Consider the following 14374-nt stretch of genomic DNA (forward strand, 5'->3'; position numbering starts at 1 on the left):
GTGAAAATACAAAAGTGAGGTTATCTCCGGGGAAGACAACAATTTTTTCTTAAAATGCTTTAGCCAAGATATGTTCCTTTACTCATTAATCTGTAAATTTGACCAGGATAGTGCGTGGAAATTTCAAGCTGGGAAGATGTTGGGCTGGAGTTTGATGGGCCCTTGTTATGGTTAGATCCCCCAAGTGTTCAGACAGCACATGAGTCTTGCTAAATAAATCCATCATTTGGAAACCTGTTGACCCTCACTGCCCTCTGGCACCCCTACTATGCACAAGTTAGTATGTTGTGAGTGGTTTTCAAGCTCCTCAATCTTAGTTTCCAAAAAAGAACTTTGTTTTCAAAGCTGGCTGACCTCTTCCTGCATAGTAGTGACCTGATATCCAGTCCATAAATTCTGAACTCGGCCTCCTTCAGTCTCTCTGGGAGTTGTAACATAGTTTCTTCAATTATAGACAGTCTCTCAGGCAAGACTGCTATTTTGATTGCCTGTGAGACCTTGAACTCCTGTATCTAATACAGAATAATGTTGAGCATACTTTGACATTGTGTCCACCGCTACCTGCGTTTCCCCTGTACTCCTGTTGCTGATCCTGCTGCTGTTGCCTCTGCTTTTCCAGGGGTCGGAGGGCCACCACTGTCTAAGATTGCAGCTGGTCATTTATACCACTGTTAAGTACTGCACTCATGGGTAGTGAAGCATGCGAAGCAACAAGCTTGACCTGAACAGAGCACAAGCTTATCGTATATGCGGGGGTCTGCACTACTGGCGAAGCGCCTGCAGCGGTGAACTGAGATGAAGCCATGAGGATGGAAGCAGCTAATTTCCCCTTTACAAACAAGGGGTATTCTTTTGTTTTAACCCGATTCAAATCTGTCTCTAGCTATCCTCGTCTCATTATTCCGAGCTCGATATTCGATCTTTAAAGAAATGTCAATTGAGCATTCAGCAACCTGCTGAGATGTTACGTTTCCAGCCCCTATCACACTTCACTCTTGGATACTAAATGGATTCTCCTCTAAACTTGCAGAACTTGCTGGCAGCTTAGACTCCATTCTCAACTGAAGTCTGCAGTTAGCTTGAGCAGTACCTGATTTTGCTTGCGCGGCGCGTCTATTTGCCCTCTGAGCCAAAGTTGGAGAAGAGTCCAAATATCTGGCTATATTCACTACTTTAAAAGGCTGCTTTCTCATATTTTTAAGGAGCTTTGTGCCATATTTGATCCAGAATTTCTTTTTTCTTTCCCTATTGCTTCCAACGTAAGTTTAGCCTCAGAAACTCAAGTCCATCAAAATCCAAGTCCATCTCAGCTATTGCTCGAATGCACAAACAAGAGGGTCAAATTGGGGGAGGTACGCGCTCATAGGTTTCACAACTCTGGCAAGCAATTAACAAAACGAGAGCAGCTGCTACTTTTGCCACACATCCAGAAGTGACAGATCCAAGGCGAAATGCTACCCCACCCCGACTCCTCTCCGCACGCAGCACTCACCTCTGTCGACGTAGCAAAGCCGTTCCCAAAATGAAAGCACACAGAGACCTTTCTTGTTGCTCACGTTTGACCTAGCAATCCTCAAGTGGACGAGCTCATTTGGGCTCTGATGTTTCTTTGTTTCTACATATAGCTGCCTCCCACTTTCTATAGCTTAAATCGAGGGAGTCTCACAAGAATCTCCGCAGTAGCTTCCTGCTGAGGCTATGTCTTGACCCAATCTGCAACGATGGTAGGAGATGGGGCAGATCATGTGTGCTAACGGCGGAGCATGTGAGCTACGCTTGCCCATCCCCACAACTCCCCAGTACCTCCTGAATCCTACTTGTCATATCAACATTACGATTATTATCATAATGTGAGTAGTTCCTTTCCCTTCCATCTTTTTACTTTTATATTCATTGTCCTCCCATATATAATATTTTATTCCTACCTTGAGACACTCAACCTTTAATAATCCTTTTGAACAATTAAGAGGTTTATAGATCAATTTAATCTGGTATTTCGAAATGCTATACTATTTACATTACTTAATATTTTGGTTCTGGTAACATTAATGTCTAGCAGAGTGGTGTTGACGTACAATATATTGTTTATGTTCAACAATTTTTTTTTTTAAAGCAAAATTAAGGGATGGCAAGTTTACATGATCATGACAGGGTAATTTGAATGATAGATTTTCTCTACACTTTATTTATTTAGGATCTCCCTCGTGTCTAGTAGATATAGATATTTTGATTAGGAACAGTGCTGACTGTATTTCGTTTTTGGAATATGCCTTAGTATATTAAGTCCCAGACTAGAAGATCTTATTTAGGCATGAAGAGTATAAACAACAAGATGGCGAAGTGAAGACAAATACCTAATAGATCAAAATTCTCACCAGGACATGGTGTGTCAGCTAATTACTCCTCATAAACAAAGGTGGTAATAGGTTAGAAATTAGGGTAATATGTGGTACTACCTAAAAAAAAAAAGCTATGCCAAGGACTTCATCTTAGTTCTTAGGATTTCAATTTTAGTGGAAGGCAAGGAGAGCAATAAGATCAATGTGTAGAGGCCAGTTATCATCAAGAAAGTGAAATTGTCAATTTGGATAATGATTATATGCTACTTGGTTCAGACTACCATAATTATGGTTCGCAGTTAAGGATGTGTACTCCAAGTAAATTCATAATGCTGTTATGACCTAAGAGCACTGAATCACTGGCTAGTAAACAGTTTAGTTAGAGGGCCTTTAACGTGGTAATAATGTGGAAATGATTCTTAATCCAAGGAAAGGTTCCTGCATGTGTGCAGCTTCAAAACAAGAGTATTTAGCTCCTTTTTGTGAGAGATATGACGAATTTCGAATGGAGGCCCCTTGTGGGCTGGATAACTACAATGCCTCCATGGGCCTTGAAAAGGTAGTAGAGACATACAAATCGGAGTATATCTTCAGGCTGGTGTAAGAAGCAGCTCCTGTGAGCTGCATTTCAGTGGCACACGTTTCCACTTTCTTGGTTCTCCAGGTCACACCTCTCAGACCCTTGAAGCACACCTGTGGAGTCAAAGCACGGGTGACCGAACATCAAGGGATACATACAGTTGTTATCAGAGCCTGTCCGTTCGGCTCTCACATGGCGGTGAGTGGACTGGATCTTGCGTGGTGCCACTGGAGAAAGCTGTTATAAAAGAGAAAAAAACCCACAAGTTTACTTGTAGTGCAATGGTGAAAATGGGACTTAGGTGAATGGATTGCCCGCCACATTACCCAATATTAACTAAGGAAATAAGTATCACGGTGTGACGTGCTTTAAGGCATAAAGCTGGCTTGAACACAAAGATCCTTCTTACAATACCATTCTCACTTTTTCTATTTGACATTTACATGTTAGACCATGGCCACATACCTACACTAGTCTGGATGAGGACATTGCTTCTCATCATGTAAGTGATCCATAATGCATATGAACCAATCTTCTGTTTCGCTTTCCATTGTCTGATCATAGGATTGGGCACAGTGCTAATAGAACGGAATGTTATGCCTCTCGACCAGAACTCACCATTCCATAGAATTTCCACATTTTAAGGGTACCGACTACATTGGCACTCCTCATTGGATGTGAAACTGGGGGTCCTATCTTTTGCCAGGTTTCAGATAAGTTGCCTCAATGTCTAAACTAGTGAAACACGATTTGCTTGCAGACCCCAACGTATAAGCATCCTCTACTTGTTTCTCTCTTTTTCCTCTATAGTAGACTGTTTAAGGGCTGCTCCTCACAAACCAAGTTCTACTGTATTTGACCTAATATTACTAGTTTCTCTTTAATGTAGGACTATGTTTATTGGCAAGTATACATACATAAAAATATGACCACTAGGGCTGACTGCATGGTGTTCTAACATATTATGGGCCCCATTACGATGGCGGGCAGACTTTGTCGCCTGCCACCAAAACGGAAAACGGGACCGACCACCAGAGGTGCGGTGGTCCCGCAAGGCCAATTAGGATGCGCCCGCCACACTGGCGGGCGCATTTTGGAATTTAACATTGCGGCGGGTGGTGCCGAAAGCAGCACCCGCCGCAATGTTAAATAGGCATGCTGTGCATTGCAATGCACAACGTGACAGGCACCGCGCGGTTCCTGCCACCTTGTGTATGGCAATGAAGGGGGTACAATAAGTACCCCCTTAGTGCAGCCCCCCACCCCCATCCCCCCGGGGGCTCCCAATGGGCCCCCAATGTTATGTTATGTTAGTTGCATTTGTAGAGCGCACGGTTACCCTGGGGTGTCCTGGCGCTAGCACAGGTTGCTGGGGTAATAGAAAGTATGCTACTGCGCAAAGAGCCAGGTCTTTAACCCTTTCCTAAAGGAGAGGAGATCCGGGGCACTCCTAAGATAGAGGGGAAGCTCGTTCCAAGCTCTGGAGGCACAGTTAATGAAACTCCTACCTCTCCAGTTGACTCTTTTAAATGGGGGGACTTGAACGTATTTGGCTCCTGAGGAGTGTAGAATTCTCCCCCGGACATACCAGAGGAATTTACGCCTAAGGAAGTCGGGTCCTGCTCCATTAATGGCCTTAAACACGGTGCCTTGAAGCAAACTCTTTGTTTCACCGGGAGCCAGTTAAGTTGCCTTAGCTCCTTTCTCACGGAAACAAAATTAGGGGTACCTGACAGCACTCTTGCCGCTGCATTTTGGGCTAGTTGAGCCGATTATTGTGCTGCTTTTGAGCGTTGGAGTAGAGTCCATTGCAGTAATCCAGACGCGACATTATAAGAGCCGTAATCACTGTCTTGAGGCTATTTTCAGACAGGAAGAACTTAATTTTCATTATAATCCTCAGGACTAGAAAACAAGCTGAGATCACCATGCTTATTTGGTCACTCATGGTGAACCTATTGTCCAGCAGTACCCCCAGGTTTTTTGCTTTCCTTGTGGGGGGCATACACCAAGATCTTCTGGCCACCAGTCCGGTGTACACACACGTGGATTGTTGCCAAACTTTATGACCTCGGTCTTGGTGGAGTTCAGTTTTAGCCAATTAGAGGCCATCCAGTGCGAGATGGCCCCCATACAGTCATGGAAACGTGCCCCGGTTTTCATTTCCCTCCCTTCCATCAGTGATAGTACTATTTGATTGTCATCAACGTAAGAGGTGAGTTGGAAGCCAAATGATCTAATGACACCAGCCAGGGGTGCCAATGTCATTCTCTGCATGCCTTTCTATGGCGGTGTCCCCGCCATGGAAAGGCATGCCCACCGCAATCATCATAATACGGATGGTGGTGCCTGCAAGGCACTGCCACCATATTGTGGGCCTTTTCCGCCCGGTAGGGCCTGCCTGCTGGCGGAAAAGCGGCGGACGGTCTTTCCGTCCGCCGCGGTACCCCTCGCCATGGTAATATGGCGGGGGGTAAATGGCAGGCGGGTGGGGAGTTATGGCGGGCGGATCGCCATCGCCAGTCGGGTGGTGGCGATCCGCCCACCTTCATAATGGCCCCCTATGTTTTTAAAATGCAGAGTCTAGTCCACCATGTGTGTGGCTGTGCCCACTTTGACACACGCAACCATGTCTGAGTTGCTTAGATGTGGCTTCCTACATGTTGAAACTAACAGACATTATGTCATGCGATTATTTTTCATTTCCAAGCCTTTTACAGTCTTTCATTGACAAAACCCCAGACCGAAACACCCAAGCTGTTGGCTATTGTACACACACCTATTGCTTTTCTTTCACATGTGAGATGCATTTCTTATCCTGTGCAAATATATGCAGATACGAAACTGACAAAACTATTTCTGACACTGATGAAACTCTTTACACTAGCAAGTAATTATTCTTATAGAAAGCTTTGTGATTTTAAGTGTAGTTTGTGATTAGTAGTGTAGTTACTCATTTGTGGGTAGGTGTTTCTACTTGAATGTCTGCCCCTAAATGCCTTTTACCCCCTTCCTAAACCCCTCTCATTTAGGTGCAAGTATTGACAATTTTCCAACCACACCCCGCCCCTCCCACATTTACAACCAAAAGGTAGACCTGCGTGTGCAGAAATCTCCACACACGTGACTAAGATTTTGGTACAGAAAAGATAGGGGTGGAGGAGGTAGTAAATAGCATTTTGTAGTACTTGAGCAGTAAAACTGTAGTCCTACTTCATGTACTACAAAAGCAGTTTGTGAATAGGGCCCTTATTATTCTCTTTGGTTGTGCCCATACTGAACTTGCTGGTTCTCATTCTCCTGTTGTGTGTGTAGGGCCCACTTTCATCAGTTTAATATATAATGTTTGGGCATTAGGGCATCCTGCAAAATCTAGTGAGTGTCCTCATGCATCTGCTATTTATAGAATGTCTCAGGCTGAATGCAGAACTTCTCTGAAGGCAATGGTAGACGGGGTGCTGAAAGCAGCCGTACAAAAGGTGTTGAAACTAGCCTTTTATTGTAGTGTATATATTAAACAGGAATACACATTTTTACTATAAGTGCGATGTTCAACTATTCTTTAAACATTAAATATTTATATATTGATTAACTCATTATTTAATACACATTTATATCAATGTGCTGTAAGTTTTTATTGTATTAATTCTAGCTTTAAAATACATATAGGCAATTATTTTCCATTATTATGTTACATTTAGTATCTATTTAAACATTATACGTTAATAATTTTCCTTATACTTTCTCATAGGGAGATCTTTGCCACAGTGGCACAGGTCTCCATTTACATGTAAAATGTTATAGCAGTAGATTTACACTGTTAAACCTGGTGCAGGAGGTTCTTCTTGGGGGTAAACCCATATAGGTTTTCTCCTAAGATTAACTTTACATTTGGAAATGGTGAAAAGTAGAAAAATAGTATAAGGTTACTTCCAGGTGAAATAAAAGATTTACACGTGAGTAAATTTACACGTGTCAATTTACCTTTGTGAATAAGTTTGAGCTCTATAGGTTTAACGGCAGGAAAATGAGAAGTATGGATGAAGGGCATCCACTTGGAAGAGGGGAATAAAACGATTTGTTTTACTGCTCAAAACAAATTGGAAAAATATGGCAATGTTACTGTATGGGCAACTTTTGGATTGCCAAGGAAAAGCAGTGACCCCTCGAGGTAGGCTTCATCTTTCAGGTGCCCTGACTGTAGGTCAGTTTGACAATCTAGTGATGGCAGAAGAAATGCCAATATGCTATTTAAAATGGAAAAGTGGCCAAATATATCTTCACCGCATATTTAGTAGTTGTCCCAAATGGTAGGATCAGTCTCTAGTTTGACCATGCTTCTCATTGGCATCGCCATAAGTTCTCTGAGGCTGTTGCTCCTCTGGATCAGTTGATTATCCAGAGGGCTTTAATAACTCCTATCAACCACAGTAACATGTAATTTTCAAGTTGGATCCACAGCAGATGATCAGCTAAAATGTGGTTTTTGTAGTCAGGAAAAATGAGCAGGTCATGACTCACCCCCAAGAAAGTCAGATGGGTGTAAGTCTCAAGCTCATGAAGCACAGCATCAGATTACTTAGGCACTGTGCCATGGTGAATATGTTGAAACTCTGAAAATTAACACATAGGATGCTGCATCTCAGAAAATGAGTCTTTTCCCTTTCAAGCTTCTGATCTTGACCGGTAACAACTCTTAGAGATTTGTAGCTGACTTTCAGTATGTGGTTAAAATATATGAATTCCTGGCAATTTAGTCCTCTCAAACTACAGTCTCATTCAAAGAAGCCTTTTTAGCAGATTGGTGTAGGTACAGAATATTGCATTAGAAGAATATCATGACCAAAATATCGAGGGCGAAGGTATCAACAGATAAGTTTTCTGTTCCATATTCAACTCCGCATATATGTACCTTGACAATATACATCTTGGAAGTACATAGATGTGGAGCTAAGAATAGTAATTCTATACACACCTATATGCACCTACCTCCTCCATATTTTGGTTATAATATTCTCGTACCTCAATATTGAGGACACAATCCAGACTACAATCTCAGTAGACTCAACCAGAAAACAGTTGAAGTGGCTATCAAAAGGTTGTTTGCTACTTTGAATGTCTACCTGTGGATAACTACATGTTGAGCTTATATAGCCAAGTTCCAGCTGCTCTATCAAATAATGTAGAAAAGTGCCAGTTATTTCTCATTTTTGGTGGCAATCAAAATCAGGTCTGCTTTTCGGTCATATATGACATTTTTGCGTGCCTGTTGCTGTTTGTGGAGACGCTGACTACACTCCCCAGAGAGCCCTGAGTGAGGAGGCAGGGTGGGCATCACCGCACGGGCCAGGTGCTTAAAAAGGCCCGCATACATTCCGAGGCATGGGATGTATGTGGGACATGCCCAGGCAAAGACCAGGCCAAGAGTGGGCCCATCTGTGCCTGTCAGAGACCAGGGGAGGCCGGGCCATCCCTTTACATCTGCTTTTGACTCTTTGTCGAACAGGGTGAATGATTTGTGTAGTTTTTATCTGCTTTATTCATGATATATTCTGTATTTTTGGCAGTGTGAGTGGAAGAGGAAAGGGGAGTCAGCGAACGTGGTCGAAATGAGGCCACAGACTATTGTTTTGTATTAAGAGCCCCGGAAGAATTTAAACTTTTGATCGAATTGAGATATAGACAGTACCAATAAGTTATATCGGGGGGTAAAACCGTTTTCCTCTCCCCAGTACTGTCCCATGGGGCGACTCTAATGCTATGGAATGCTTATGATAATAATGGTTGCATCCATTATATATATATTGTTTGTAGGGGAATAAGGAATTGACTAAATGTCCTTTGTTTTGTATGTTTTTTTGAGTAATGGATTGTTGCTTATTCAATTTTGTATGAGATGAATATTTGAAATTGTCTTGATATGTGGATAAAAAGAGATTTATCGAGCGAAACTGTGTCCGAACAATGATATAACCAATGGATGATTTATTTCAACATACAAGTAATTTTTTGTGAAGGAGTAATTTATGGTATCCTTCATGTTGTGAAAGAAATATCTTTTTGATCTGTTCCGTCGCATCATTTTGTTTTTTGTTAGTTCTTTCACCCAGATGCGTTTGGAATATTGGGTGCCCCCCTTATTTTTCAATACATTCACAGAACTCAACACTAACTTTCCTCAGTAATGCTGTGGGTGTTCTATCACAAGAAATTATCATTGTTGAAAATCAATTGGCTCTTAATCGCTCTGAGGTTAATTCTGTATCTGCTCAAGTAGAGGCCTTGCCACTTGCCATGTTTATCCAGGTCTCTCCAACCAGTAATGCTGAGTTATCTGATAGGGTGGGTGCTGTGGGGCTTCAAAAAATGTATGCATTGTACCCAGCACCACACCGGACAGACCTACAAAAACAAGTGGAAGGACAAGAAATAGGATTCCTGTATCCTCCAGCCAGCTCATCCCAGAAAGCAAACTTGGGAAAAAGAGCAAGAAGTCAAATTTGTCAGAGGCTGTCTCTATGCAATCATGTAATTGTCATGGACTATCACAATGTCTGGACATGAAAATTTCTGTATCCTTTGAAGCGCTTAATGTATGTTTGACTAATTTGTAAGAGATGGTGGGAAAGCTGGGGGGGACTTTGGGTCATTTTTCTTGAATTGTAGAGAAAGTGGAGAGTGGGTTGCATGACATAGACATGCAATTAAATGTCCCTTACGATGCACTTAATACCCCCCTCTTAGGGATGTCAATCGACCCCACTTTTGAAGATCCCATCCTGTTCCCCGCAATAGGGTAGGGCCTAATGGCCCAAAGAGTAGGCTGAGTAGGGAATACTTCATCAGCCGGGCTACCTTGAATCCAGGGGCACAGTGAGCCCTGGACCAGGAATGTTCGATTTGTTCAGCATTCTGGCCATCAGCTGTTCTTTTTGCATTTGTCATCCTAAGTGGGAAGGGTATGCCCAGACATGGGTGCCGTGCTCGCTACACCTCCAGATACAAACTGGTCCTGGCTGATGAGGGGTGATACCCCGAAACCTGTCCCAGGATGCTAGTTTCTGGTTCAGGTAGGAACTGGACTGGCAGTTCGGGCTAGACTGTTTCCATGGAAAGCAGAGTCAAGACTGATTTGCATATGGCTAGGTCTAAACTGAAATGGCGTGGTGTGCAAGAAAACAATGGCTTTTACCCAGATCTGTGACTAAGGGTAAATGTTTGATTTGTTCAGCATTCCGTCCATCATCTGTTCTTTTTGCATCTGCTACTAATGGGTGGCATAAAGCTTCTGGGCTTCTTGTATGTACTTGTGACATGGTTTCCATTCCAGATACTTTGTACATTGTTTTTATTTGTCCTAGATTTAACCCAATTTGCTATAAATTTATCCACCCACTTTTGTTGACGTTGAACTTTAGACAAGTGCGTCCGGCTTTACTGTTCTCACAATGTTTATCTACTCCAAATGTATGTCTCTATTTAGCATGGTTTTTATCTGGTGTTTTATATTCAAGTTTTTGAGATTTAATTATTATTATTTTGGGTGGTCTAAATTCCACTGTATGACTACACTAGTCCAAGTCCACCCCTTACTCTTTTCTATATGAGACAGAGAGAAGAGTGACCATGCAGCTCCACATGTCAGTGGCAAGCCATCTTTACCGATTTGTCTTGCAGCTAATTGGGAACAGGTCCTGCAAAGATATGTGAAACTTTCCTCCAGGATGTGGTTGCACCTATCTGTGCATGAAAGAAGTAATTGACTGGAATGTCTCACACGGATGGTTCTCAGCCACTGCACAGTTTTGAATATAGGTCTCTAATTTAATTCCTCACTAGTCACCTCCTGGGATCTACTTTTGGTAATCACGGCCGTGAATGTTATGTATATTGAGCCCCTAGAAGATATTTCTGCAAGCAAATGGCTTCTATATGGACAAAGTCGCCTTAGCCCTTAAACAATGTTAGATAGGTGCCTTGGTAATTCACAAATGTTTACTTTAGAGTTTTTCAAGTCAAGGTAATTCTTGGGCCAGGTGTGCTGTTTTGACCTGAATTTACATCAGTAGTATCTTGCAGTGAGTGTTCAGTTTTATTTTTCTAAATCCAGGTGCCTCTACAGCGCCGGGACGCCCTGTTGCTGGGGCAGCTGTGCGCTTTACAAGTCTACAACATTTACATTTACATTTATGCATTTCCTCAATCTATTTTATTTATTCTGTAATAGGCCAATTATTATTGGGAAAAAGCCATCCTCTGTTAGCAAATGGATTTATCAGGCAATTTCTACTGCTTATGACTATGCAAGAGTGATATTGCCTGGTACATTTAAAGGCCAGTTATTTTATGACTAAATTGTCTTTCAGAGACTTCCATGAGTGTCACCATGGGACATTTGTAATGTGGCTACCCTTTTTACTGTATATTTACTAATATGGATGTTCAAGAGTGATGTTGACTGCTACAATTATAGGCCACTCACCTTTGACAACATCATTTTCAACAGTCTTCCAGGGGTGTCACCATGAGACGTGTATTGGGGTTGTCTTTTTACCCTTCATAGGTTTATCCTGCGTTATCAGCTGTCGTTAGGATGGATTTGCTATCTTCTGAATTCTGCTTAAGTGGGTTGTCACCTGTGTCTTATCAATGTCTATTGTATATTGGTAAATTTGATTTGCTGGTAAAGGCTTTCAGAAGTATTGATCTGTGGGCATGCAGTGATCCTATACTAAAGGTTAGATATCTGTAGGAATGGACACAGATTAGGTGCTAGGAGGCAGATCTCAGGTGTCTGCATGGGTCGTAGTACAGGAAAGTCTCTATCCACATGATCAGAAATTAAAATCTCTCATTTTCATGGGTCAATAAAGGAAAGTCATGTTACCTAACAGCTGACTTAAAATATGAATCATGCTGCATGTTTCTGAACTCATTGACATTTAAATGTTCTTTGTTAGGAGCTCAGCATAGAAAGAATAGTTATAAACTGGACTCAAAGTGGGCATACGAGGTTCAAAGGAACATTTGAGTGGCTGTTCCAGGGTGGGGAGTTTATCTGGAGCTATGTGTGGGGGGGTGATAGCAAGGGTTATGAAGGTTGCATTCATTAGGATGCAAAGAACAGGTCAGTGATGAAAGTATGATAAAGTCCCAATTGTTGCGAACCCTCTGTATAGGTCCACATGGTATATAATTTATTGTGTAGAGAGGAATGAGTTGGTGAGTGTCTATGGACCTCAAGAGTTGTATCTTAGTATTCTTGTTGAGTTTGATGAGCAGAATTTGAGCCTAGACGACTTTCAAACTATTGGCTACCCAATACCATTTCCTCGATCCTTCTCATAGCCTGAGGTGGACCTGTGGTTGTCTGTGTACAAAAGGAGGCTGAGATTATAAGCTTCTCATGTCAGATAACAGTTTAAAAAATATGTTGAAGAGGTGACCCTTTTGGCACCCACAGTTGACAGAGCTTGGTGCACAAGAAAAGGGACCCACTTTTTAAGTACAGTTCGTCAGAGATAATTTAAACCAGAGCAAGGCTGCTCCTTAAACACTAGTAGACACAGGTAAGCAGGAGAAGTGGTAAGAATGTCCCTGAACCTCAGATGAGGGGAGATGGGGAGAACTAGATGTGCAAGTTTGAATTGCCTAAAGGTGGTACACCCTTCATTAAATCCATCAGCTCTTTTATAGTGCCATCATTCCCAGTTACTCTCCCTTTCTTTATCTGTATACATCCCCATCACCCCAACCTCTTCCCACCATGTCTTCAGTCATGTCCTTTCTACTCACATCTAGTTCCTCCTCCTCCTCTGTGTCAAGGTATCTTGAGTGCTTCTCTGGGTTTCGGAGTTTGTCCAGAAGTTCATGGGCCAAAGCTCGGCTTAGGCCGGACTGAGCTACAAATTGGTGCTGAAAGAAAAAGCAGCAACATAAGAAGAGAGCAGAAGAATATGGATCCTGGAGATCAAAAAGAATCACACCCAGCACCAGTGGGATATATGATAGACTGTAGACACCATGAGTAGCGCGCTAGACAATGTGAGACGAGTTCAAACCAATAAGGCTTATGTTAGCCAAAGCACTACCCATGTAGGATACGTCCAGATGTCATGATGTGACATGCCAAACACAATGGACTATAACCCTAGACACAATTTTATCATGCCAGACACAATGCAGTGTAATGTTAGGCACCATCATTTTTCACAATCTACACCACAGGTGCAACCACTGGGGTGGTGGAGTGTGAACAGTGTGGGTGGGACACCTTTGACATGTGCCCTTTAGTACCCTGATATTTTGTTCTCTGTCTCTAACATGCAGAGAAACACAAAGAGTGGATGTACATGCAATACACCCTTTATAAGTATTTTGAGGCTGACAATGTGCAGGTTACACAGATCTCTGCAGAATGTACTATGGACCCCTAAACTATCTCCAAAGGGTAAAGGGAATATTTCAAATTCTCAATAACATGCATTCAGCCAATGTAATAGTGTTTTGTGTTTCTCAGCATTGGCTTTCCTATGCACATAGTAAGCAAGGAGAGAGGAGTATTCTCTGATCTATGTGGATTTCTTAGCACTGAAAAACTGCTAAATGGTACAAGTCTGGACGTGAGACTACTGTGAATTTCTCAATTCTGGGATAGTTATGCATGTTAGAGGCCTGGGGACAGGCGTGCTTTGTGATAGAGGAGCATTTTGAGTGAGGTCTATATCTCAAGCATGTGATTCCAGAGTGTCATGCAAATCAGGCAGAGATGCTTTGTCAAAGATCTGCAGATGTCTCAATGGTGGGTTAGGAGTTTTTAGCACAGATCATGATAAGCACTGATTTTGGAAGACCTGGCTTTGTCTAAACCATGGGTGTTATAGTGCAACTGCAACAAAAAAAAAAGTTAGAGTAGCACTGTAGGAGCAGACCAGATGACTCAATGCAGAGATAAGCGTTTACTGCAGGCCAGGTAAAGGTGCACCAAGAGAGCGCCACAGATGTCTTGGTACTTGAACATTCCCTGTTCCACTCGTCCATTTTATGTATTTGTCTGTCTTTTATCGCCAGCAAGGGTATTCGGAGAAAATATCTAAATTTAAATATTGTTCTACTAAAATAAGGTGTCCAAAATATTGTGATATGGAAATACAGTCTGCAAGAATATAGTTGTCAAGAATATCGATTTTAAGGTAGGCAATATAGATTTTAAAAATCTCGAAGTTTATACTATTGTTTACAAAAATATTGTTGTTTATAATATTGATTTTTAATTATTGTTATGTATTTTAGTTATATGTATACGATGCCATGTTTTTGTATGAATATTGTTTATATTTTTTAATATAGTTATTAAATTTAATTTAAATATCTGTTGTAATTTTTAGTATCGTAGTGGGTTGTGGGTTTACATGGGTACAGGGTGGGAAGTAATTTAGTTATGATAAATGAATAA

At 41.8% G+C, this 14374-nt stretch overlaps 1 protein-coding gene across 2 annotated transcripts in view; it reads right to left on the reverse strand.

Annotated features, from left to right (window-relative positions):
- Positions 1–14374, reverse strand: part of LOC146798005 (mitogen-activated protein kinase kinase kinase kinase 5-like) — a 581883-nt gene that overhangs the window by 220387 nt on the left and 347122 nt on the right. For both annotated transcript variants that reach the window (XM_085625240.1, XM_085625239.1), the window contains 2 exons: positions 12715–12834; positions 3078–3156 (listed from right to left, as the gene is read on the reverse strand). In XM_085625240.1, coding sequence (XP_085481366.1) covers positions 3078–3156; positions 12715–12834 — 199 coding nt within the window. The remainder of the gene's footprint in view (positions 1–3077; positions 3157–12714; positions 12835–14374) is intronic.

Source organism: Triturus cristatus, chromosome 9, assembly GCF_964204655.1.
Source record: "Triturus cristatus chromosome 9, aTriCri1.1, whole genome shotgun sequence".
NCBI classification, from domain to species: domain Eukaryota; kingdom Metazoa; phylum Chordata; class Amphibia; order Caudata; family Salamandridae; genus Triturus; species Triturus cristatus.